At 30.9% G+C, this 25,896-nt stretch overlaps 7 protein-coding genes across 7 annotated transcripts; 2 read left to right on the forward strand and 5 right to left on the reverse strand.

Annotated features, from left to right (window-relative positions):
* Positions 1-1,044: 1,044 nt before the first annotated feature.
* On the reverse strand, positions 1,045-5,696 carry BX663DRAFT_549940 (uncharacterized protein; the record flags this gene model as incomplete). Its single annotated transcript, XM_051531185.1, has 12 exons — positions 1,045-1,238; positions 1,416-1,548; positions 1,630-1,764; positions 1,840-2,045; positions 2,107-2,684; positions 2,768-3,278; positions 3,351-3,684; positions 3,743-4,820; positions 4,917-5,243; positions 5,315-5,347; positions 5,505-5,601; positions 5,681-5,696. 12 exons carry the CDS (start codon positions 5,694-5,696, stop codon positions 1,045-1,047), a joined length of 3,642 nt encoding a protein of 1,213 aa, XP_051385077.1.
* Positions 5,697-7,056: 1,360 nt separating this feature from the next.
* Positions 7,057-9,075, forward strand: BX663DRAFT_501708 (Dbl homology domain-containing protein). Its single transcript, XM_051526505.1, has 7 exons — positions 7,057-7,432; positions 7,495-7,750; positions 7,860-7,911; positions 8,024-8,131; positions 8,185-8,378; positions 8,473-8,891; positions 8,964-9,075. The coding sequence occupies exons 1-7, from the start codon at positions 7,165-7,167 to the stop codon at positions 9,062-9,064; spliced, it is 1,398 nt and encodes a 465-aa protein (XP_051385078.1). The 5' UTR covers positions 7,057-7,164; the 3' UTR covers positions 9,065-9,075.
* Positions 9,076-9,483: 408 nt separating this feature from the next.
* Positions 9,484-12,076, forward strand: BX663DRAFT_501709 (enhancer of polycomb-like-domain-containing protein). The gene is made up of 5 exons (XM_051526506.1): positions 9,484-9,736; positions 9,950-10,773; positions 10,844-10,985; positions 11,059-11,824; positions 11,906-12,076. Exons 1-5 carry the CDS (start codon positions 9,572-9,574, stop codon positions 11,947-11,949), a joined length of 1,941 nt encoding a protein of 646 aa, XP_051385079.1. The 5' UTR covers positions 9,484-9,571; the 3' UTR covers positions 11,950-12,076.
* Positions 12,077-12,200: 124 nt separating this feature from the next.
* Positions 12,201-14,312, reverse strand: BX663DRAFT_501710 (chitinase 2). The gene is made up of 4 exons (XM_051526507.1): positions 14,110-14,312; positions 13,848-14,037; positions 13,529-13,746; positions 12,201-13,455 (listed from the first exon to the last, which is right to left on the reverse strand). The coding sequence occupies exons 1-4, from the start codon at positions 14,215-14,217 to the stop codon at positions 12,289-12,291; spliced, it is 1,683 nt and encodes a 560-aa protein (XP_051385080.1). The 5' UTR covers positions 14,218-14,312; the 3' UTR covers positions 12,201-12,288.
* A 1,115-nt stretch (positions 14,313-15,427) lies between these two features.
* BX663DRAFT_501713 (uncharacterized protein) lies at positions 15,428-15,652 on the reverse strand. The gene has a single exon (XM_051526508.1). The coding sequence runs from the start codon at positions 15,625-15,627 to the stop codon at positions 15,433-15,435; it is 195 nt and encodes a 64-aa protein (XP_051385081.1). The 5' UTR covers positions 15,628-15,652; the 3' UTR covers positions 15,428-15,432.
* A 2,676-nt stretch (positions 15,653-18,328) lies between these two features.
* On the reverse strand, positions 18,329-19,868 carry BX663DRAFT_468898 (translation elongation factor EF-1 alpha; the record flags this gene model as incomplete). Its single annotated transcript, XM_051524103.1, has 2 exons — positions 18,329-19,733; positions 19,813-19,868. Coding segments are annotated over 2 exons (1,379 nt in total), but the record flags the coding sequence as incomplete, so codon positions are not given.
* Positions 19,869-21,374: 1,506 nt separating this feature from the next.
* BX663DRAFT_450520 (ras guanine nucleotide exchange factor domain-containing protein) lies at positions 21,375-25,876 on the reverse strand. Its single transcript, XM_051523746.1, has 6 exons — positions 25,416-25,876; positions 23,297-25,324; positions 23,079-23,214; positions 22,661-22,989; positions 22,046-22,576; positions 21,375-21,975 (listed from the first exon to the last, which is right to left on the reverse strand). Exons 1-6 carry the CDS (start codon positions 25,833-25,835, stop codon positions 21,484-21,486), a joined length of 3,936 nt encoding a protein of 1,311 aa, XP_051385083.1. The 5' UTR covers positions 25,836-25,876; the 3' UTR covers positions 21,375-21,483.
* Positions 25,877-25,896: the final 20 nt, after the last annotated feature.

Here is a 25,896-nt window from a genome sequence, read left to right on the forward strand (position 1 = left end):
CCTCCCCCTATAAAATAAAATGTGTGTACGCGCGCGCGCGCCTCATATGTAACACCGCTAATTACATGTGTTGTTCCGTTCAAACCATTTAATATAAAAAGTCCGCGCTTTATATTTGCCTTCAAGGAAAAAGATATGAACAAGCATTCAATAATCTGCTTTTTTTTTTTAATGATAAGTAATGTCTATTTTATTCAAAACATGCAACTAATTCTAGATATAAAATAGTTGTATATAAATATATATATTGACTTTTTTTTTTTTGGCTGTATAGTTTTATTTTTTCATAACATATGCAGTCATATCATTCTTGAAACCAGTCCTTTTTTTTTTAAACAGAAACATTATCAACAAATATAAAGCAACCGCAATTATTCTTTATGCTTATTACAATTGTCAATAAAAAATTTAATGGTTTTTTTTTTTCTTTTATCGAAAATTTACTTCTCTTTTTTCTTGTTGATCTCTTCGTTACCCAAAACCCCCCTTTTTTCCTTGACCCTTATTTTCTTTATATAACATTTTGCTCCAGATCATTACCTTTTATGAATACCTTTCTACAAAAAAAAATTGCATATCAATCTTAGTTACTCTGCCAAAAAAAAGAAACTATTTTTATAACTGCAAAATAGATAAGTTAGTTTCATCGCCTTCGCTATTATTATATCATTATTTTATTTTATTTTTTCTATTAATACCTTGTTCCAAATTAAGAAAACTATTTACACTTTCTTACTTGCCGATTCATTCAGAGAAAAGTGAGCTTGAAGAAAATATAGAAAAAAGAAAAACCTTTTCCCTCTTGGCGCCCGGCCCCCCCCTCTTTTTTTTTGGTTTAAAAAATAAAATTGATGGGTAGTTATAAAAGAATAAAGTATTGAATGATAACACAGGTACTCGAACTTTTTTTTTTTTTACAAGTTAAAGCAAGTAGAATTGATAATATTTCTACACATAAATTTTTTATATTTTAATTTTAATATGAAACATAATTTCTTCTAACTAGTAGTAGTAAAAGAGCATTTTTTTTTATGACTCCATTGGTCATGATGAAACCAATTCTTCTAGATTATGTAAACGTTTTCCTGTAAGATATAGACTGTCACGTATATGACGAAGCCATGTCTTAATGAAACGTTTACTTAATACTAGGATAGCTATGCAACATGCTCCACAGAAAAAGATGGGATAAGCAGATCGGAATATTAATATTTTGATTTCAGGATAATTAACAGAAGCTATTGAAGTGAAAAAAAAAAAAAAAAAAAAAAAAAAAAAAGATTAATAAAAATGCTATTAATTCATTTTATACAACTAAAACCTACGAATTAATAATATAATCAGCTTTGTCATGATGCTTGGCAAAAGGATAATCACGCTCAAACAAGCCACTATGGGAAATAGAGTGTTTTTACTCGTATTATATATATTTAGATCATCGAGATTATTCCAATTGAACTGAATGGCTTTGTCCTTGAGTGATTGGATAGGGAAAATAGAAGTAATGCTATACAATAATCTTAATATGGTTATACCAATAGCCCAATCCTGTAAGAACCGTGAAACGTATAAAATAGATGAATAAATAAATATACATGTTCAAAGTCATTTCCTTTTCTTTTCTTTTACCAGAGTTAGATACAAGTCAATCGATTCTTCATGTGTTAGTTTTATAGGCATAGAGATATACAAATCAAATAGGATACCAATCAAAAATGGTATCAAGAATCCATACATGAAGAGAAAATAACTAAACTTGATTATCTATAATATACATCGTTACTAAATAGGAATTATATAAAAATAAATATATCTATATATCACTTCTCTTATAATAACCTTGTATATCTTTTTGAATATGTCATTTTTTAGACTTTTCCAATCATCATTTCTTTTAATTGTTTGATATTTCTGAATTGTAACATTTAATAATAAACTTAGTAAAACCATCACTACTGCTCCTAATGCAAATGAATACAAGTCATGTATTGGCTTGTTCTCTTTCCCTGTTTGAAATTTCTCAAATAAATTCCTTCCTAATTTCACTAGAGATAGATGAATCATCATTTTATTTATTATTTTTTTTTTCAACTTATTTCAACTTACATAAGACTACAGAGATTGTACAGATAAGAAGAGATCCAGTTAACCATATTAAAAACAAAAAGATAAGAATTCGGCATTTAAAATAAGGGGGTATATAGACAATGGTCGTATCGGTTTCGATGTTATTATTTTGAGATTGAAAAGAGAGAAAAGAATTCTGTCCTTCTTCGCTATGAACAGGCTGGACGGGTACAAAAAGATGTCTATTATTTTCAGGCGCAGCAATGTCATAAATATGGTCATGCGCAGGGACCCGTACAAGTTCTCCATCCCGTCTAAAGAAATAGGGATCTACATTTTCCTGTGTTTCTCTGGTTTCTAAATTGTTATCATGCCACCATTTTTTGAAAGAGTTCGATACTATCCATATTATACTATTATTATAGACATAAACACCTTCCTCTTCAGGATATCTGCCTCCAAACATATAGGATGATAACCGTAAATAACGAGAAACAATATGCCACCAAGTAATTACATTCTTTTTAAATAATTCTTTTGGTGCTATATAATCCATAAGAATGGGTAACAAAAATTGAACAGCCAATAGATCAATAGGTAATAAAGAAATAGGGGTACTAGTATATATAGAATAAGAAGTGAGTTTATATAAAAAGAAAAATGACCTTTCTCTTAAATGAAAAATAGGCATGCTCCTTACTTTAAATTCCATATAATAGGACAGATACCACTATATCGACTTACTACCAACGTGAATAGACCCATACCTACTAAAATAAGCATAAAATAAGCTATGGCATTTGTAAATAGCTTTTTTAATAATAAAAATGTGGGCTGATCTACGATTTCTTGAATAGGATGAAAGTCGGGATCATTTGAATCACGCATGAAATAGAGTACACCCGGACGTACCCCCTCTCGAACTAGAGCAATAAAGACAGAGAACTGAAGAATGAATCCTGTACCAATAAACCAATGTAAGAATAAAGCAGAATAAGGATTTAGAAGCATAAAATGAAATCTGCTTTTAATCGTCCATTCTGTAAAGAGAGGTAAAGTGGATATATCGATAAAGATACCGCACATGGTTGGAAATAGCAGAAGCTCAAGTAAGATGAAAAAGAGAACTTTAAGGAATACTGTCTGTTGACGAAGAATTTCTTTTGTCGAACCAGGTCGAGCATTTTTATTTCTTGACAAGTAAAAGGAACCTATGGAGATTAAAATGATGTATCCTACACATATACATACTATACGATCTAAACTGCTTTGTCCTATTGCACATTGATACCATCGTTGTGAGATGACTGTAAAGATTGAAAAGATATTCTCTTTAATCACTTCCCAAGAATCAATTGTATACGTTGTATCTGACAAAAATGAGGCAAGTCCAGTACCTGTTTGATCAAGTAATACGATGTGTATTGATTTAAAAATGAAATATAAATAAATCAATCCATTCTCCTTTATGCTATTGACAGCAGTTAAAGTCGAAGTTGGTAAAAATAGTTGAACTAAATTCACTATATTTGTATAAATCAGTAGGATTGTATTATTGAACACAACGTGAACTGTCTTTGTAATATAGGTATTTCCTAATATACTCTGGGGATGTATCTATAATCCTATTAGTTTACTTGTCATATATGTATATAGACACATATATAATACTTACTGTTATAAATATACGCCCAGTTATATAAGGAATCCATACAACAATACATAAACATAGATTGATCATTAATAACATTAAAATTGCATTTTTAAGTAATAGTAAAATATTTCCACGTAGACCAATAGCTTCTAAAATGCCATCGATATCGTCCATAATATCAAATGCCATATCATTATTATTATTATTATTATTGTTAGCATTATTATTGACGTTATCATTATTATTATTTGTAGCATTATTATTGTCGTTATCATTATTATTATTTGTAGCATTATTATTATCTTCTAAACGTACTCCATGTTGTATTTCAGAGTTAGGAAATCTAATATTATCTAACTGTTGGTCATTTTCTTCCTCTTCTTCATTTGTCTCTAATAATATAGTTTCGTCAAGAAATTGTTCGGCAAAATAACTATTTCTTTCAACGAATGAAGAAGAAACTGAAGAATCAGGGGCTCTCCAGGTATGATTCGATGATGCCTCGTTACGAATTACAGATCCACTGACTTGATTTTGAGAAGAAGATTCAGTAGAAGGAGTATTTTGATGCTGATAATCTCTCCAACTTATAAAGGGAGACTGGACTCCACTTGGTGGATTCACAAAGATATCATTTTCATCACTATTCATTGACGTACGATCATCTAATCGAGATCTAGTGTTTATATTGTTACTGTTCAGTGGAAAATAGCCTACTAAACCAGGTGATAAAGTAGAACCAGATGTAGCATAAGGATTATGATTATATTCTATTACTTCATTATGATCTAAGGTGATATCTATATCTCTATAGTCAACTCTATTACCACCATGATCGCCTCTTCGTCTTTCAAGATCCCTTCTTAATTGTTCTAATCTTACTACGATTTCATTCCTATTTTCGTCATGATTCTCTTGTTCTGAATTCCTTAATGAAGGTAATCTATTCATGGTATTTTGTTCAGCTTCATTTACAAGAGGCCTTGGTGCTGATCTTGTATTTTGTATAACCCATTCTCTAAATAAGTATGCTGCTACAAACATAATAACTACACATACTGTGATAATTAATCCTTGAATACAATCATATAAAAGTTCTCTAAAAAGATAAAATAAGACATACGCTGTATTTAATAACGGATATATATATATATTCATGTTTATCCTATCTATCTTTTCTCTCTCTCTCTCTTACCTCCAATGGAACTTGAATGGAGAATAAAAGCTTTCTTCTTTGATAATTGTTTGATGGGTATCATTCTTGCTAGCTACTAGAGAAGAATCAGAAATAAAACCAACATTGCTTCCACTCCAGAAATAAAATCTCCATATCCATGATGATAAGACTGGTATAACAAATAGCCAAACAAGGATAGCCAAGAGTGTTCGAAACAATAGACTAAACCCAAAATTTATAAGAGGCATTGATTGTCTTAAAAGCACTTTATAAGGTATATTATCAGGCATATCATCACGATATACAGGTGTAAATACAAATCGATATTTACATAATTCACAATATCTATTATATAAAATAAAATAAATTTTTTTTTTTCATGCAATTTTTTTTTTTCATCGTATAAATATTAATACTTTTTCTTGCTATGTGAAAGCCATTGTAATAAGCTTTAATGAATAATTTATTAGACATTCTAAAAAAAATAAGAAAAAAAAAAGAGAAAGAAAAAAAAGAGAAAGAAAAAAAAAAGAGAGAGAGAAAAAGACAAGGAAAAAAAAAAGACAGGAAAAAAAAAAGCAATGATCTTATTAAATCATAATTTACCATTCTTGATGAACAAAACGAATGCTTCCTGAGCATTTACATGGGTGAAATAATGGCTGAGTTATGGTAGGTCCACTTCTACATACTCTACAAATGACTAAATTAAAATTGATATATAAGATTTTTATTTTTATTTTTATTTTCTGTCTAATGCTCTATTCAATTTTAATAATTACTTTGCTCATCATCCATCTATTATAAAATTATTAGAAAGTAAGCTTTTTTTTTTTTTTTTTCGTAAGCAAAAAAAGCTCACCATATTTATTTCTTCTCCACAATGATAGAAATGCATGCGGTCCGGACAAAATTCCTTTCAGCAGTGGTGGGGTAGTGGTTAAAACTTTAAATTTTTCTTATTGCTAACGACACAAAGGGATTACTTTTAGGTATTATAAGTAACATTTATTATTTCATATAATAGCTGCATATTCATTACAAGGTACTAAATTTTAATATATTGAATTCATACTTTGTGCAGCAATAAAGAAGATAATAGAAGGAAGGTTTTAGTCATTGTAATTTATTTATATTAAAATGCATTACGTTCGTTTATATAGTAACTATTGGAAATTTACATTTTTGACGTTTCAATGTTTATATTTTGTTTGTTTCAAAAGGAATGATAATAATGGTTCGATAAATTTTATTATGTTGTACTACAACACATGTTCCCTTTAGTTGGTTTACCGCTTACCGGGCAAGTGCGTAAATAATAACGGACAAATGCATTAGCAATCTTAATTCCTACACACACACACACACACACACACACACACACATATTCATACACTTTTATCTAATATGCATGTCTATCTCTTATCGGCTTTTATATTTATTTACTTGATCCTTTTACTGACAAAAAAAAAACGAATTGTTTCATAATACAAACATTAAAATAATAATAAAAGATATATTATAATTATATGTGTTATGTAAATAAATATAAACAAGTATATATATATTTGTATGTATGTATGTATGTATGTCATTTTACAACAAAAAAAAAAAAAAAGAAAGAAACGTGTAGTATTTAATTCATTGAGTAACCTTTCAAAATTTACTATAACCTAGTGACGGGAAGCATGCTTTTTTTTTTTTTTTTTATCTGAATGTCGTACTTTTTTTTGCACGTGTATATAATAACAATACTACAGAGAAGGGTCCTTTAGTTAATAGTTTGCTGATTTATTTACGAAAACATTAACCTGTTACATTTTATTTTTGTATTATTTCTCCAAAAACAAAAGGTCTAGGTAACATGCCTGTAGTTTTTCTTCGGCTGTCTAATCCTGAACCTGACGTATAGAAAAACTTCATTTGATTATAAAGTCATACGATGAAATAAAGGGACGTAAAAAATAGTAAATTATTTCGATTAATACACAAAGAAAAATAGATACAGCGATGATCGACCTTCTTGACCCTTATATGTGTATCTATATTAAAGTCAGTCTTTTATTTATTTTTTTGGTCTTTTTTTTTTTTTCTTTTTTTTTTCCTTTTTTTTTTCCTTTTTTTTCTTTTCTTTTCATTCTATTTATTTCATTCTTTTTTATATATATACATATTATATATATTTTAGTTTTATTTTATTTTACATTATCCTTATTCAAATCCTTTTTCATCTTTTATTAAAATAAAATAAAACTATCATATAGCAATGCATATTCTCCTTAAAGATAGAAAATTGCCTAAAGAGGAACCAGGCAATTATATGCTTAACTTTCCCTATCAAATATCATTAAAATCAGCATGTAATATGTCAGATCCAAGTATTCTGAGCTCAATTAGTAGCTCTAGTCTGCGTTACAGTGACATGACAAGTTGCTCCTCATTGTCTGTTGAACCTACACTGTCACAAAAAGATATTGATCAATTTGATATCATTGACAGTCTTGACTATGATGATATAGATGATAATATTATAGGTAATATCAAAGACATTTTTCATTTTTTTATTTTTATTTTTATATAACATGGATAAAATTAGATCAAGAAATAATGCATCAGCAAAGAGAAGCTTTAATTCGAAAATTATACGATACAGAAAAAAATTATTTGCAAATCCTGGATTTGGTTTTGAATTCATTTATTATGCCCTTAAGAAAGAATATCAATAAATCCTCGCTTAGCTTTTTAGGATTAAGAAAACCGCCTTGTACTGAAAGAGAAATAAATTGGTTATTTAGTAACTTTGAAGATCTTCACAAAGTTCATTTTGATAATTTAACAAGTCTAGATGACCGGTAAAACCTTTTTTATATATATATATATATATTTCTTTGTCATCCTTAATTATAAACAAACACAAATTGACATTTTATTATTTTTTTTTTCTTGTGCACATTATAATAGCTTAAGCATTTGGGGGCCGACCCAGATCATTTCGGATGTTATCCAGACATGGGTAAATATACAGACAAATACAAATATATATGCATATATAAAAAGCTACACAATATCTCCAAGTCCGCTTTTTTGGGCACTCATCATCATTCCCTTTTTTTTGTATTTATTAGTTTACAAGTCTACAACAGCAATATCATATCTACTTTGATCATTATGATATTTTAATTACAACTTATGAAAGACTATCAAGATATCAGCCTTTTAAAAAATTTATTGAGGTAAACCCCCCCAACACACACACAATAAGAATTATTAATAACATAAATTATAGACTATAATGAAGAATGATACTTTAAAAGGCACTACATTATTATCATTATTACAATCTCCTGTTAGTTGTATTCAACGTTATCAAGATATATTAACAACTTTGGCCGATAATACTTCACAGATGCATCCTGATTATATCGGCTTAATGCAATGCAAAGCTCGAATTCAGAATATTGCAGCAGAATTCAAATTCAAGTAAAGTACATTGATATAATAACTTTGCATATATATATATCTATATATGTGTATACATATTTATATCTAACTTGTATCTTTATCTCTCTATTAGAATTGAAGATTGTAAAAATGTAGATCAAGTTTATAACATATTACGTGTAATGATAGGCCATCCTTTTAGTGTCAAGGCCGAAAGAAGACTACTCTACCTAAGAAACAAGTTTTCAAGTAGCAGTAATCGTTCCTATTTTCTATTCTCGGATATCTTTGTAATTGCTAGACGAAAACATTCGGGTATCTTACAATATAAAGGTCATATTGTATTAGATCGAGCTAAAGTACGTGCACTTACAAAAGAAGACGATTGGTCGATAGAAATTTCTTCCCCCTTTCAAGGCGTTGATTCATTAAATACAACCTTTATGGTTTCACCTACAAGTCATATCATCTCCACTTACAGTCAAGAAGAACAGACTAAATGGATTCTTTACCTAAAAAATACCATTGCTAACATCAGTCAACAGAATAAAAGTAAATATTCATGTCCTAAACATAATTTTAAATTTAACTTTAACTTTATATTCACCATTCTTCTTCTTATAGTTATGATAAATAGCAGCAAGACTATAACCTCGTCTCCAACGCATTCAATAAAAAGACAAAATACTATAACTTCAAGTAGTGAATCAAGCACTAGTTCCTAAATTCATTTATTTATTTGTTTATTTATTTATCTACAAACTACACACACACACCCATTCGTTTAATTAATCTAATAATTATTCCCCCATTCCCTATACTTTCATACTATTTATATACATATATAAATATATACACGTTCCTTATTAACAAGCATTGTATTCTTTTTTTTTTTTCCCTTTATATATACATATTTGCATTCATATTTTCTAATTCTAGTATGTTTCAATAATAAAATTTTAAGCTCAGATGATGTCGTCATATACTCACTATAACTAAAAGAAATGAACAAAAATAAAACTGAAAAAAGATAGTGTAAAAAAAAAAAAAAAAAAAAAAAAAAAAAAAGTAAACAGAAAAAAAAAATAACTAGTAGGTCTACATATAAATATATAAATAAATATATATATATTTTTGAATAAGAATATTCTAAAAAGTGAGTAGTCATCTCTTGACAACAACATATATAATAAAAAAAAATAAAATAAAAGATAGATTGCTGATTTAACATCATGACGAACCAGATGGTGTCTCGATTCCGAGTCAAAAAACTTTCTCCCAAACACTCACTTCCTATTTATAAAGAGTCTCAACTTCCAGACCTTTCTGACTCTACAAATATACAAAGAGCTGTCCCACAAATAGAAACAGGTGTTGAAAAAGAAGAGGAAGAAGAGGTAATAAAACTTTATATGCATATACTATTATCTTCTTTTACACGTTATTATTATGAGTTGGGATATAGAGAAGGGGAGGGAGGGGGGGCTTGTCTTTGTTAATAGACTACAGGATTTTTTTTTTTTTTTTTTTTTTTTTTGCGTAGTCGTTTATATGTATACATGACATGTAATCTGACTTCATATTTTTTTTTTTTTTTTTTTTTTTAATAGCATGATTTACAGGCAGCTATTTCTGCTGCACAAGCAGCTGTTACGACAGGCGCTTCGATAGAAAAATATATCCCTACACCTGATGCTTCTCGTTTAATATCAAATAATGAATATGGGGCTTTATACAAGAAAAAATTCAAGGAACCCTCGACACTTATCCGATTTTCATCTACAGTAGAGGATAGCATTGGTTGTCCTTATTATATGGATATGAAAGATGAAAATTTTTTAAAGGACTATAATAAGCAATACCCTGGTGAAATATTATCTGAAGATTTATTTGAAAAGATCATATGGGAATGCGAGTCTATTGCAAACCAGCAATGGCCTCATCTTTATCTGGATCCTACCCATATTCCTGATTTTAAAACGTTTTTAGATCATGTTCCTGACTATTCAAATATCAAGCATTTCCCTAATCTTCAAGTCTTATATGCCTATTGGCGTCAACGTCGACATGAAAGGGAGGGCAAACCCATCATGCCACACTTAATATTAGAAGATACATTAAAAGGTGAATTAGACCCTTATGTCTGTTTCCGTCGAAGAGAGATTAAACCTGTTCGTAAAACAAGACGTACTGATCAACAATCTTTGGAACGCTTAAGGAAACTTCGTTCAGAGATGGAAATGGCTCGTAACTTGTTGGAGATGGTCCTACGTCGTGAAAAGATTCGTAAGGAAAGTCTTGTGTTAGAGCATACGGTTTTTGAAAAAAGAAGAAGTTTACAAGAACATCAACGTATTCTTGGTATTAAAGAAGATGATGATTTATTATTATTGTCAAAGAAGAAGCGCAAATCTTCTATGGAAGTTTCTTCTGGGTAAAGTATATACTGCATATTCATTATCTTCTTTTTTGTATACATCTAATCATTAACTTTTTGTCTATAGCGCCACTATTAAAATTCCTCTTCATAAGCTTCGAAGAGAGGGTCATCTTCTTAAAACTGATAAATCACCTACTCAACTGGCTATTGAAGCAGAGCTTCTTCGTAGAAAAGAATTGGATCTTCCCTATGAAGATGTTACAGAAGTAAGGGCTCCAAAAAAAAAAAAAAAAAAAAATAGGAAAAGAAAAGAAAAGGACTAAACTAACATATTCTTAGTATCCATTTCAACCGTTTCCCTTATCAACGCCAGAACAGTTTTATCAGCCACTTTCCGAAACAAAAACACCAGGACTCAAGTATCGTAAACGTATGGGAAGATGTGGTCGTGTATTTATTGATTGTATTGGATATAAACCAACAATGTCTCTAGCTGAAGAGGGTCATGATGGAGGCAAGACAAAAGCTATGGATCAACAAACAGCATATAAACATTTTCAATTTGATTCTGATGTGAGTGATGAAGATGAATTAGCTAATTATGTTGAAATGGATGACATGGATAGTATTTACTTGAAAAATAGGGTTCAACTCCTTTCTGAAAATGAACTTCGTAATCTTGTTACTATTCCATTTTTAACTCCATTAAATATAATCAATATGAATCAGGCACGCAATGCTGCAGCAGCTGTAAGTAGTCATTTCGTTGTTAATAACCGTAGTCATATATCTTCAATAATATCTACACCGCCCGCTCCAACCTGTATCCCGTCTCAACAGCTTCATTCATCTTCCGTTATGAACCCTTTACCCACTGCTGGTGGCATTCCCTCAGATATTCCTATTAAAAGACAAAATAGTCGTACAAAAATGACACCTCAACAAGCTGCTGTAGCCATGGCAAATGGAATGCTTGCAGCTAATATGGCTGCTGTTGTGAATGGTGCATCAAGTACAAATAAAGCGGCTGCTATGCAAATGGCTATGGTTGCAGCTCAGCAGCAGCAGCAGCAGCAGCAGCAACAACAACAACAGCTTAATTATGGTAAATTATCATTAAAAAGATGAATTTATTCTAAATTATTAACTTTTTTTTTTTCATATACACATACACATATATTTATAGCAAACAAAGCAAAACATAACCCACCTTTATCACTTCAACTTTAAATTATCCGTTGGTATTTGGTTTATTATCATTATTCTTATTCTCATATATCTGTAAAATCCCCTCATAGTCTCTCTCTCTCCTCTTTCTTTCTTTTCTTTTCTTGTAAATTATGGAAAATGCACTTTTTTTTTTTTTTTTTTCTCATTTTATATTATATACCTTTTTTTTTTTTTTTTTTTTTTTTTTTTTAAATAAAAAAATAAATGAAAATGAAAATAAAATAAGCTTTATTTATACCATAACAATAATACGTTTATTTATTTATTTTATTCAAATTATATATCATTCCGTTCCAGACGGAGAGAGAGAGAGAACTCGCGTGTTGGAGATAAATAAAATTATTTGAAACGCATAGAGGCAGGATTAGGAGCAACGAAGACACCCGAGTGAATCGTACCCTTGATACTTTTAACGATCGTCATACTTTCATTATAGGTATTTTGAGCCTGAATACGAACGTTAGAACCCACTTGTCTAATAGTACCATCATTAACCTCAGTGAATTTGATGTTCTTGGGGGCTGTAAATTCAATCGTGACCTGTTGTTTGAAGGGGCTATCGACAATACGACGTGCATTAAGGACAAATTCAAAGTCTTGAGAGGAAGCAGAGGCGACAGTGAGTTGAGCAGAGACTTGAGATGCTGTATAAGCCTTAGGGACAGCAGCAGCATGACTCGTGTCAAGGGTCATCTTTAAGAGTTCACGAACATTTGTATTAGAGCATGCTGTAGAGCCTGTAGTGGAATAACCACAATAAATGGAGGCACCATCTAAAGTGGCGAGACAGCTAGTTCCTTGTGGGCAAGATTGAACAGACCATTTACTATGATTACAGATAGCGTAGGCGCCATTGGAGGTGCAAACATATTTACCATCCGTAGAACAGGCTTGACCAGCCCTAGCGCAACTGCCAGAGGTTTCAGTCGCAATGGCTTTAGAGGTTGTTAAAGTAGCAGATGAAGAGCCTGTAGGAATGACGGCACTAATACTAGAAGAAGCAGGAGAAGAAGAAGAAGAGGAGGAGGAGGAGGAGGGGGGATTACCTGTTGTAGCCGTAGGTGATGGTCCTCCACCAGAAGAAGCACCTTTAACAAGTGAATAAAGTTGAGATGCAAAATCACCATTCGTAAATGCCTGAGAGGCATCCCAGACAGAAACACCACCATAAGTGCCGGAATATTGAGAAACAAGTTGAGGAACAATATTTTGAATAGTTGACATAGGTGCATAGCCTGAACCTGCAGCGCTTGTAGAGCCAGGAATAGTGAAATAGACTTTAACGTTCTTATTAGGTGATGTTGATTTAGCCCAATTAGCCCATGCATTAAAGTTAAAGGAGTTACCAACAGCAGAGCAAAAATTATTATAGAATTGAACGTTAACATAATCAAAGCCAACAGCATCAATAACAGAGCCCAAGATAGCATCAGGGAAAGGACACTGAGGTGCAGCACCTACTATGAAATCAGATGCAAATTTGGAACGAATAGCAGTTACAAATGCCTATAAATAAATAGGTAAATAAATAACTAAATAAAGCCTATATTTGTATATATATATATATATATATATTTACAGCATAGCCAGTAGATGAACCGCCTTCAATATCAAGGTCTACACCATCAATTTGAGCATCACCAAAAGGCCTAGTAGAAGAAGATCCTCCACCAAATAAGTCCCAAATTGTTTGAGCAAACTTTTGACCATCACCATCACTTGAAAAGCCATATGAACCTGCAGCACCACCAAGAGACAAAATGATTTTAACACCTTTGGATTGACAAGATTTGATCTCTATAATAAGAAAAGAAAAAGAAAAAAGAAGAAGGTATATATGTAAGAATTTATACATGTACTTTATCTTATATATATATTTTTTTTTCTTATGTATGTACCTTTTCCAATATTAGGACAATTGACCAAGTTGGTGCCATCAAAGTAAGTTTCGCATGCATTGGCCAAGTTTACACCAGGGAGACCACCAACATTAAATATATGAAGAAAAGACAAAAGAAGAACGTCTACTTTACCAGTTTCACAGTAAGAAGCTAATGTTCCCTGAGTGTTGGAGCCACCAGCAGAATTCTAACAGAAAAAAAAAATGGGGGGAAAGGATCAGAACAAGTAAGAAATAGATGTATATAAATACAATAGTACCTGTCCCCAGTAATACATGACATTAGGTGAATTAGGGCTATAAGAAGCTTGAACACCGTTTGAAGCCAATAAGGCAGCTATAGCAAAGCCAATAGTACGCAACAACATAGTTTGTTTATGGAAATGTATATATATATATAGTTTAAAGATGTAGAAAAGAAGAAAAAGCAAGACTTAACGACTCTATTTATATAGACTTTGACCACATAAATGATCCTTTATCTTGAGTTACAAAATGACGAAAAGTATTTGAATTAAATATGAACCATATGATAATGAATGAAGCTTCTTATACAAATAAATACATGTGCTTTTTTAGCATATAAACAAAAAAAATTACCTATCTTTTCTTTTTTTTTTTTTTTTTTGATTTAATAATGTAGTATCACAATAGAAGGATTATTACACAAGTTTGCACATAATTATTTGGATCAAGTGCTATGTATATTGTATTGTATATGACTATATTCACGTATTATATGGTGGCATTTTTGTAAATTGTATATAATATATGTAGTCGCCTTTATAATGTGTAAAAAAAAAAAAAAAAAAAAAAAAAAAAAAATTATATTGTATCTATGTATTATATAAGAGATATGTATACTATATACATATTTATTTGAAACGTCATTTGCAATTTGTTCTACAAACATAACAGTTAGATATTTAACTTTGATATTATTATATGAAAGCAGCTGATTTGGATTATTGTAAATCAGTCATATTTGTATGTAAGTGTAACATGATCGATATAATTTTACAGCATCAGGGGATAATATTACAATTATATTCTTTTAATATTATAATTTCCTCGGAATCACCGTACTGATTTATACATATATACATATATCGATAAGTATTTTAGTCTAGATACATGTGTATAATACATTTGCATTTTATATCATGTACACATACATTTACGTCTTTAAGCATTTTCATGTTCAAATGTAAAATGACGTTACATATTATATTATCTATATCCCATATTAAATTGTCCTTATATATTCCGAGGGAGAACACCTTGATTATTACATACATGATACACTTGTATTAAATATAAACAATTTATAATGTTTATGTTATATCTCTTTCTTCCGAGGCAAACTCCTTTAAAAGTCATTGTTTATCACGTCATAATAACAAATTAATAAAAGAAAAAAAAATGACTTTATAAACACTATACTGTATATATAATGCTTGTAAAGTATAATTAATATAAAGTTAAGAAAAGAAGGAAGCAACTTTATATTACTAATTACGATCCAAATAGTGTATATCTTCTTCTAGTGAAAAATGGCCTTTTTTTTTTTTTTTTTTTTTTTTTTAAGGTCGAGTTATACTTCTGATAATGTTAAACCAACGAAGCATTTCATGATTACTTTCGGTTCCTTTTACTTGGTTAAGACAATAAAGTGTAATTTGTAAATTCTCAATACCTGAATTTCCACCTTTAAATAAAGGGTTCTTGTGATCAATTGTTAATAAGAAAGGGTCTAAACATTTTGGTACCCCTGACATTGTCCATAGGCCACATATTCCACTGATTGAACATTTTCCTTCGGATCTTTCCATTAATTGCATTATTTCATCTTTAGTCGGATATGTTAAACCTTTCTTGCCTTTCCTTTTTGACATAGTAACTATATTGTGTTTTCGCCGCTTAGCCCATCTAGAACGATACTCAATACTATTATAAAGTGGTATATTTTTTCGTGAATAATTTTGTTCTAGAGTCCACAGTTCCCTTCTGCTTTTATCTTCAAATAAAGGATGATTTAAGTTTCTTATTAAATTGAAAGGATAATCATTGGGCACTATCTCTATATTCTTCTGAATGATTATAGATTCAATCATGTTCTTCATCATTGGACTATAATTACTTGGTGCAAATAATCTAAAACACGTATTTAAGGTAAATTAATTTATTACATGATAAGAAAAAAAAAATTTGACTGTTACCTTGTACAACCTTCACACATATTACCATGTTTTGATTGCTGAGATAATGGAAACTTCGTGAACAGTTGGTGACATGTTTGACAGCAATTTGTATTTTGAAAATCGAGATTTTTGAATGGATATTGAGCAACGTTATTGTTGTTTACGCTTACCGAATAAAGACGTCTATTTTTTAGACTAAAAATGCTTGTCTTTAATTGATTCAAGAAATAAGTTTGTTTGATACAAAACCCAAACATGATTAAATAAAGAAAACAAACAAACAAACAAACAAAAAAGAAATTTTATCAAGTAATAGAAGAATCTATTGTATATTGTTTTTGAATGATTAAAAAAAAAACAGGAGGTAAAATAATGTAGTTCATTTTTGTATCAGATATAAAATGCACTAGATGTATGCGCCCCTTTATTTCTATATAGTAATTTCATCCAGCAAATATTTATTAAGTACAGCTATAAGTTCCTTTACTTAATGTCTTTAGAACACGATACTAGTGTTTATTTATCTTCAAAACAACTTATATATTCGTTTACAGCTTCTGATATTATGCTTTTGAGCAACAAGATCAAACCTTAACACATAGTAAAAACAATAAAATATTGTAGTTTTGTTTGAAGAAGTATACATATTCATACATAAAAGTTTCATCATTATAGTATTTTATTTTTTTTTTCTCTCCACAGATATTTTTGTATGTAAAAATTGAAACCAAACAAAAATTTACTGCAAGTGTTCAAAATATAAGAGTCTCTCAGCTAAAGATAGTAACACACACTGTAAATTACATGAATTAGATGGTCCTATTCGTAATAAAGTAGGATGCTTTACTTGATGATAGATATATATAAAATAATTTGATATGCAACGATCAATCCATATCAGCAGTAGTTGATTATGATTTTAAGATAGCCATCATCGAGGACTCTTTTTAAGATTATATATATAAATCCTTTCAGACATATTTAAAGATAATAAAAGTGAGATAGTATATTCAATGCAGTTATTTAACAAATATTATGTTCTTTATAACTAGTTGAAGATAATCCAATTCTGTCTTTTTTTACCGTCAATACCACTATTTGTAACAGTACTGTTAAGTTGTTCATGGCAGAAAGGAGTTGTCAAGTGAAAAAAAGAAAAATAAAAAAATGACTTTTAATAGATATGCCCAGTTGCTAGAACGACTTCAAAAGTCAACATTTATTTATTGCTATTGACTAAAAAAAAAAGTTGATAATTGTTGTTATTTATTCGACAACTACAGCCTTTAAGGGAATTTATTACAACCTTCAATAATATGTTTGCTGTCAATTCGAGTAATAGGTGCATTTGAGTTTATTATTAAAAGTTATGTTTCATATTAAGTATTGCATAAAGAAAGAGGAGCAGCTAACGTAATGAAAGACTTTGAACTTGAAGAAGGATACTGTAATCCTTTTTTTTTTTTCGTCAATTCTAGAAGAAGATGTGCTTGATAGCAGTTATAGCTGTTAATGGACATACTGTGAAAGTTAGACATTACTTCATAATAAAGGAGTATTATAATATAACAGGCTCTGTTGGATACTCTACAAAAGATAAAGATAGATAAATATATAATATCTATCAATACATTAATATCTTCAGCAATAATATTTTGCAAAAAAAGTAAATATAAACATATGTTGTTCAATATTGAAGTTTAGATTTTTCTTTTTATAAATTTTAAAAGAACTACTGGAGTCATGCATTTGTTTACATGATAGAAGGAAATACGCTATCATGAATATAATAATTAGCATATCTACTTGTAATAGTATTTACTAAAATAAGCAATATTGAGAACATTAAAAAAAATAAACTTTATGCTGCTCGATAGTGATGAATTATATTTGTAGTAATAAGATTATTTTATTCTAGTATGCATTATACGGTGTATTTTTGAGTTATAATGCCTTTCTAGGTTTATTGACACTATTCTGTAAAATTTCAACAGATAAAATTAACAACATTAGCTTATAATAGTACCATCATGAACATATATTTTACATATCAAATTTGTATAGATAAATTGTCTCTTACGTTATTCAAAGCTAGAAAAAAAAATGTTTCCAATTCTGATCCGTCTACCTTAATTAGAACTATTTCTGCAAATCAGAAATTTAATATTAGACATGTTTTCATATCATATTAACCACATGTCTCTCTTATAAAATTAGCTTATTACTGTAAACAATTCTTCCCAAACAACACAAAAAAAACACAACAAAAAAAAAAAAATTTGTATCCTTATTAAATATTTTTTATTTTACAAAAAGTCATTTTAACTTTTTAATAAGAAATAGTGCTGGAATGATCAAATTTATTTCTTGGAAGCCTTGGCAGCAGCCTTGGTAACCTTACCGGCACGGTCAACCTTTTCAACGGACTTGATGACACCGACAGCGACGGTTTGACGCATATCACGGACAGCGAAACGACCAAGAGGAGGATATTCAGTGTAAGCTTCAACACACATGGGCTTGGAAGGAACCATCTTGACGATAGCAGAGTCACCAGACTTGACGAACTTGGGAGCATCTTCGAGCTTCTTACCGCTACGACGATCGATCTTTTCAATCAATTCGGCGAACTTACAAGCAATGTGAGCAGTGTGACAGTCAAGAACTGGAGCATAACCAGCAGAGATTTGACCAGGGTGGTTCAAGATAATGACTTGAGCGGTGAAAGAGGCAGATTCCTTAGCGGGATCGTTCTTGGAGTCGGAACAGACGTTACCACGACGGATATCCTTGACAGAAACGTTCTTAACGTTGAAACCAACGTTGTCACCGGGAAGACCTTCAGCGAGGGTTTCGTGGTGCATTTCGACGGACTTAACTTCAGTGGTGACGGCAGAAGGAGCGAAAGTGACGACCATACCAGCCTTGATAACACCAGTTTCGACACGACCGACGGGGACTGTACCAATACCACCGATCTTGTAGACATCTTGAAGGGGAAGACGGAGAGGCTTATCGACGGGACGGGTAGGGGGGTCAATAGCATCGATAGCTTCGAGAAGAGTCTTACCAGTCTTGGAACCAGCCTTGGTTTCCTTGGTCCATCCCTTGAACCAGGGCATGTTGGTGGATTCATCCAACATGTTATCACCGTGCCAGCCAGAGATGGGGACGAAAGGAACAGACTTGGGGTTGAAACCGATCTTCTTGATGAAGTTGGAGACTTCCTTGACAATTTCGTTGTAACGAGCTTCGGACCACTTGGTGGTATCCATCTTGTTGATAGCAACAATCAATTGACGGACACCCAAGGTGAAGGCAAGAAGAGCGTGTTCACGGGTTTGACCATCCTTGGAAATACCGGCTTCGAATTCACCAGTACCACCAGCAATGATAAGGATAGCACAATCGGCTTGAGAAGTACCAGTAATCATGTTCTTGATGAAATCACGGTGACCGGGGGCATCAATAACGGTAACGTGGTACTTGGGAGTTTCGAACTTCCAGAGAGCAATATCAATGGTGATACCACGCTCACGTTCGGCCTTGAGCTTATCAAGGACCCAAGCGTACTTGAAGGAACCCTTACCGAGTTCAGCAGCTTCCTTCTCGAACTTTTCAATGGTACGCTTATCAATACCACCACACTTGTAAATCAAGTGACCAGTAGTGGTGGACTTACCCTGTTATACCAAAATAAAATATTATCAGTTTACGTTGTTCTCCCTCTCCCTTTATATATAGCCCTTTTAAAATACTTACAGAATCGACGTGACCAATGACGACAACGTTAACGTGAGTCTTCTCTTTACCCATTGCTATATAAAAGAAAAAAACAAAAGTATATTAGTAAAATGAATATACTATCATAATGCTGAAAGGTTATATATACGCACTTTAAAACTTGTAAATTTAACAAAAAAAAGGGAAAGAAAAAAAAACAATAAAGTTTATTACCTTTTTTTTTAAATATAGCAAAAATTTTTTTGTTGCGCAGCTTCAAAGCCACTTTATTAATGGTCACAAATCATAATTTTAATTGGGTATTTTACAAAAATGGAAATCAACAAAATAGTTTCCTAGTGGCTTATAGCATTAAACTATTTATCTTTTTTCAAAAATTAATAGATATTATTTTTATATAATCATACATTATACATTATTAAAGCCAATATATACGGTTATTTTAGTTTAACAGTTCTGCCTTCCTTATACACATTTAAAGTAAAACTAATTATTTTTATTTTTGTCTCGCAGTAAACTGATTTTCTGATATTAAATTTCTATATTTCTTCGAAAAAAAAAAAAAAAGCTAAAGATAAGTTGCAATTTCTTGATTTATTACTTTTACCATTATTTTTTTTTTCTAATTAAGATTTACTTATTTATTTCAATTCTGGAATACGACTTACTCGTATGTTATGAGTAAATTATTGAAATTTTTTGATCTGGGCAAAAAAAAAAAAAAAAATTTTTTTTGTGTATTCCGAAAAAAAAAAATCTTGTGTCTCCTGTTTTTCTTCTTACAATAATCTGCTTTAATTTAAATACAGCAACATCCCTGATTCGTAATCATGTATTTCATATATTTCGTTTTTCACCATTTATCAACTACTTTTAGAAGATTTGTTTTGTTAAAAAAATAAATAAAGCTAATTATCCTTCGTTATCATCGATGTTTTAATGTCTGAGGTATAAGAGAAGAAGATATGTAATTTTTTTATTGATTTCTTTCTTGTATTACCAGAAAAAGAATGAATTTTCGAAGCATAGTTACACATTTAGTTCAGTATAATATCAAGCATGCTAAAAATAATACTTGACCGTAGCAGCCTTTGGCCAACGATTTACACTGTTTAACAAGTATAGATTATTTTTTATTCTATTACATTACACTAAGACATAAGAAATTTGAGGTTTCATTTTTCACAATAAATAATGTTACTTTTTAGATGTTAATATTACTGAAAAAGTTGATACATTATTCGATCACACAATATACCTGAGTTGAGATGTCAGATCCCAAATAGTCTTCCTTCTGCTATATTATATAGCAAACAAATTATCTTATCATCACACCTCTCCAGTTTCAGTAGTCTAGACTTGCTACTCTATAAAGAAGCGCTCAAGTACAACAAGCGGGTTTAGGATACTTTCTTTCAGGAAGTTATTGATACCATCTACATTTAGAAAAAAAGATCAATCTTTCAACCAGTCATGGTAGAGGAAGTATTTTACAGAAAACAACAAATCATAATTTATGAGCAATTCCTAGAAATTCCACTGTGGCAAGCATAATGGATATACTAGAGTTTTTTTTTCCTCAAATAACAATTTTTATTTATATGAGCATATATATTTATATAGCAATATTAAATGTTTTGTACATTATACAGTATTTCATGGTTATATATATATAGAAATATATATTTATTAAGTTACAACTTCTTCCTCTTTTGGTTCGTGTTTTAAGCTTTTTGCATAGAAAACTTGATCATCCTGTTCTACAGATTCAAGTGTTTTCTTTAAATATCTTTGAATTTCCTCTACTTCAAATAATTTATAAGGAAATTGAAACTGATCAATTTCGTTCAAAATACGGGTAAATTTGATGTATTTGTCAAAATTAATAAGTTGTTTGCCTCCAGGTGACATACGATAATCTGCATTCCCATCATCAATAAATGTCATATCAGTTAAATAGACTCCAAGGAAAGGAAGACAGGGCGCTATTGTTGTTTTCAAACGTTGTCTATATTCAGCAAAATTTCTTTGAGAATCCGTTGCTCTGTAAATAGGTTCCCATATAGCTCTATATTTTACAGAGAGATGATCCCATGTCTTTTTTAGTCTTGCGATACTTGTTGAATCCAGTGCAGAACGAATTGCCATCAGAGTATTGTAATTATTTAATTGAAGACAAGCCTATTTTTTTTGTTATTATTATTGGAAAAGACATTACAAAAAAAAAAATGTTTGCAGAAAATAAACTTACATCTCCAACTTTTATCCAATATTTTAAAACTTGCGCTCGCTTTTTTGTATCTGTTTCTTTCAAAATGGTGTCAGAAACCCAACTTGTAATTTGTGTACTTCGTTGAATCATTGCTTTCACATGAACTGCTTGACTTGTGCCTACTTTCTTTTTGAACTCTTGACCAATCATCTCATTAGGTCGGATACGACAAAATAAATTATTCTCCATTAAGGTCAACTGTCGAGCAAGTTCAGCAGGGTCAAAATCATTGACATGAACGATACCCAGATTATTATGACTTAACGCCTTTCTTAAGGTATTTCTCAATGCTTTACCTAAAATGGATGGTGGATATCTATCAATAGAGGAGTCAAAGTGATGATGATCGTCAAACAAAATTAAATTAGAAAAAATGGAGCCACTATTGTTTCCTCCAAACCCTCCATTAGTTGATGATTGCAAAGTAGACAAACTTGATTTTTGTGTAACAATGCGATTCTCAGAATACACATGCTTGCTGCCAGTACAGCTTAATCCTTTAGATGAAAACTAAGTGTATATGTATATAAAAGTAAAGAAGTAAGTAAGTAAGTATATATATATATATATCTATATTAAATAAAACTATATTACAGTTCTTTTAATAAGTTCAATCATTCGCTTAGCAGGGCCAGGCATAGCTTTACTCATTTCATTAGAAGCAAAGTCGATTAAAGCCTTCTCAACAGCTGTATCTTGTTCATAATTAAAGTATGTTTCCAACCATGTTTTTATTACGTTATAAACACGAAGACGAATAGGTATTAAGACTCGATTTGTCCATAAAGCAAGCTGTTCATCCGTTAGAGGCTCAGGTTCTGTTGGTGGTTGTAGAGTAAATCGATTTGTCAATAACCGAACAAACTCTTCAGGATTAGTAAACAATCGAAAATTGTAAAAAAATGCCCGAGTAAAAATAAGATCTATATATGAATATTATTTAATTCAACTTTCTACTTCTAATATATATATACATGTATACAAATATATAGATATATAGATATATATATACCAGGTGATTTTTCATGTAATGTCAATTTTCGAACCAATGCTTCTACTGTAGCACCTGTCACTTCTCCTTCAGCGTTAAACATCATTTCTTCTTCTGTAAAGGCAATTTGTTTTAAAAATTCGAATTCAGGTTCCTTCTACGACAATAGAAAAAAAAAAGTAATTTAATATAAATCTTGTAAAGGAAAAAAAAAAAAAGATAAATATAGATATAAATACCTTTGTTAGTGGATGGCTTGATGAAAGAGTAGGTGTGGTTTCAAGGCTTGTCACAGAATTGTTTTCGGATCTATTTACATTGGTATTTATAGACATCCAAGAAGGCACTTTTTGAATTCGTAGAGGTTCAGAAATATTTTCGACAGACGACGAAGGGGTTGTAACACGCTCTAATTTAGATTTACTGATAGTTGATTTTATAGAAGTGACACTTAAGCCACGAGATCGACGAGTCTTTTGACTTTGATCAGTAGATAGAATTTTTGTAATCTCTGTAGAGGCATCCATACATGGTGGAAGAGGAAATGCTGCTGATACGGAAGGCTTTACAGCATTCATTATATTATTTTTCGGTGGTAATTGAAGGAGATGCGTATTATTGACTGATGCAGCTCTAGGTCTTAACTTTGTAGGTTTTGCGGGATTTGTTTCAGGAGTAATGGTATCCACTGCAGAAGCAGTCAAGGTATTTGTTTTTATTGTCAATGAATTAGTTGAGGTTGATAGTGATGGTGTCGAGGATCGTGGTGTATGATAAAAGTCATTTGAAGTAAGATTAGATGAAGATGTTCGAGGTATATTTCGTTGAGTAGAATAAGATTGAGATATTTCATTTTCGTGATCAATATCCTTCGTTGGAACTGTTTCTATTGCAAGATCTTCAATGGTTTGTTCATTATACAGTTCTTCGTTTTCTTCTAAAACAATTTCCTTTTCTGATTGATCGCGACGGTACTGCTGGATAGCTTGCAAACTACTAGCTTTACGTCGAAGGATATTTAAGCTATCAAACTTATGGCTATTCTCAATTGAGAGTTCTGATTTATTGGTTTCCTCTATCATCAAGTGTTGTTGAAAACAAATGTCACTTTCTTCAGTGTCTAAGCATGCCCTCACATAGGTTGCACATTCATTTATCGCTTTTACTACTTTTTCACAGCACAAGCAAAGGTGATCAAAATCGTCTTTTAAAATATGATTATGATCGCTGTCCGGTGGTTGATGAGGTCCAGTTAAAGCTCTTACAGCCGTCACTAAGTTTGTAATAGCACTATAAACGGATTCCTTTGTAAGAACAAGAGAGACGAGTGAGGGATCTTCTGGAATGATGGACTGACGTTTACTTTGTTCAATATCACTAATAATAGAATAGACATGTTCAACAACTGCCAAAAACATTCTGACAGCCTCTACTGCTTTTCGGGTTATCTCTAGTATCTCTGTAGCTCGATGACGAATAACAAGGTAGCGCTCTAAGGTCATTACGAGACTTGTCATTAATTCATCAATAGACGCCTGTTGGTCTAAGATACTTTGCAAAACACTTTCTTTATCTGATAGAGCTGTCAATTTAGTGACTATAGAAGAGAAACTATTATTTGAATGTCGAGTTTTGATGGTAGATTGACGAAAGGAAGTTGAATTATTTGAAATAATAGATGAATGGCCAATTGATGATATTGATGAGCGAGGTGTATCCACCTGAAATAGAGAGGAAAGCTGAGTTGAATCAAGAGCATCATTATTCTCTTTTATAGGAGAAGAAGAAGAAGGCTGTTGGGGTATTTTAATAAGTAATTTTTCGAATAAATCTAATTCATTCAATAATTGATCGGCAAGATAAGAGATTTGATCGTCATTTTTATTAGTACAATTTGCTTGTTGTAAAGACTTTCCTTTTAAAACAAGTCGACTTAATGCACTTAAAACAATCTTTCGTTGTCGTGCTAATTCGGGATACAATTTTAATAATGGACTTTCTTTATTTACGACATTCGCTTCTGTAAGTACAAGTCTAACAGAAGCCACTACCTCAAAAATATGTAATTGAATGTTGGATTGAGCCGAGTCGTGACATGCATCTACTAAATCTATGACTTGTTTTGATACTTGTTCAATTGAAGAATCAATTTCGTTTGCTATATTTGAAGATAAAGGTTTAATAGCTTCCGTTTTCCAATTATCATCATTTAATGTTGTTGTTGTTGTTGTTGTTGTTTCAACTTGATTTTCAATTGGCGATAACACCTTTTTGTCAAATGATAAAAATTTAAGTTATATTAATAAATTCAAGAAATTTTTTTTTCTTGAAAAAAAAAAAAAAAAAAAAAAAAGCTACCTTAGTAAGATTTTCTTCAAGTAGTGACACAGTAGAAGAAGAATTGTAGAATTGCTGGTTTATTTTTTGGTGCCATGTTTCTAGTTCATGATTATCTTCAAAGTCGGTATCTTGTCTTTTTAATTCACCAATTTTTCCAACATAATTACTTGGAAACCATCCTCTCACGTTACCGCACTGGCCATCCCACCAGCCAGAATCGTCTCTATTAAATACTTCAATGATAGAACCTTTTTTGAAGAATAAACATGAAACTGCTTCATCGGGTGTAACTGAAGAAGGTAAATAATCGTGAAGTGCCTGAACAAAATGTGAATTTAAAGTTGAAGACTCTGAAATTATTGGTGAAGTTGGTGGCGAAAATGAATTTGATGAATTTCTATCAGGAATGTATTGAGACTGTGGTGAAGGTATTGTCATATTCGAACAATCAAACAAACAAACAAACAAAAAAAAAAAAAAAAAAAAAAAAAAGAAAGAA

Source organism: Cokeromyces recurvatus (assembly GCF_025118155.1).
Source record: "Cokeromyces recurvatus strain NRRL 2243 chromosome Unknown BX663scaffold_6, whole genome shotgun sequence".
In the NCBI taxonomy this organism is placed as follows: domain Eukaryota; kingdom Fungi; phylum Mucoromycota; class Mucoromycetes; order Mucorales; family Mucoraceae; genus Cokeromyces; species Cokeromyces recurvatus.

What these genes read in the sequence shown, in the direction of transcription:
- BX663DRAFT_501710 (XM_051526507.1), bottom strand. Translation starts at nt 14,217, where the DNA reads ATGTTGTTGCGTACTATTGGCTTTGCTATAGCTGCCTTATTGGCTTCA. An exon ending in TCATGTATTACTGGGGACAG is followed by an intron (nt 14,038 to 14,109) that starts GTACTATTGTAT and finishes TTTTTCTGTTAG; the next exon opens with AATTCTGCTGGTGGCTCCAA. An exon ending in GTTCATCTACTGGCTATGCT is followed by an intron (nt 13,456 to 13,528) that starts GTAAATATATAT and finishes ATTTATTTATAG; the next exon opens with GCATTTGTAACTGCTATTCG.
- BX663DRAFT_501709 (XM_051526506.1), top strand. Translation starts at nt 9,572, where the DNA reads ATGACGAACCAGATGGTGTCTCGATTCCGAGTCAAAAAACTTTCTCCC. An exon ending in AAAAAGAAGAGGAAGAAGAG is followed by an intron (nt 9,737 to 9,949) that starts GTAATAAAACTT and finishes TTTTTTTAATAG; the next exon opens with CATGATTTACAGGCAGCTAT. An exon ending in TCTATGGAAGTTTCTTCTGG is followed by an intron (nt 10,774 to 10,843) that starts GTAAAGTATATA and finishes TTTTGTCTATAG; the next exon opens with CGCCACTATTAAAATTCCTC.
- BX663DRAFT_501713 (XM_051526508.1), bottom strand. Translation starts at nt 15,627, where the DNA reads ATGTCAGGGGTACCAAAATGTTTAGACCCTTTCTTATTAACAATTGAT.
- BX663DRAFT_501708 (XM_051526505.1), top strand. Translation starts at nt 7,165, where the DNA reads ATGCATATTCTCCTTAAAGATAGAAAATTGCCTAAAGAGGAACCAGGC. An exon ending in TTAACAAGTCTAGATGACCG is followed by an intron (nt 7,751 to 7,859) that starts GTAAAACCTTTT and finishes ACATTATAATAG; the next exon opens with CTTAAGCATTTGGGGGCCGA. An exon ending in CTTTTAAAAAATTTATTGAG is followed by an intron (nt 8,132 to 8,184) that starts GTAAACCCCCCC and finishes CATAAATTATAG; the next exon opens with ACTATAATGAAGAATGATAC.
- BX663DRAFT_450520 (XM_051523746.1), bottom strand. Translation starts at nt 25,835, where the DNA reads ATGACAATACCTTCACCACAGTCTCAATACATTCCTGATAGAAATTCA. An exon ending in CAAGCCATCCACTAACAAAG is followed by an intron (nt 23,215 to 23,296) that starts GTATTTATATCT and finishes CTATTGTCGTAG; the next exon opens with AAGGAACCTGAATTCGAATT. An exon ending in TTGAACTTATTAAAAGAACT is followed by an intron (nt 22,577 to 22,660) that starts GTAATATAGTTT and finishes ATATACACTTAG; the next exon opens with TTTTCATCTAAAGGATTAAG.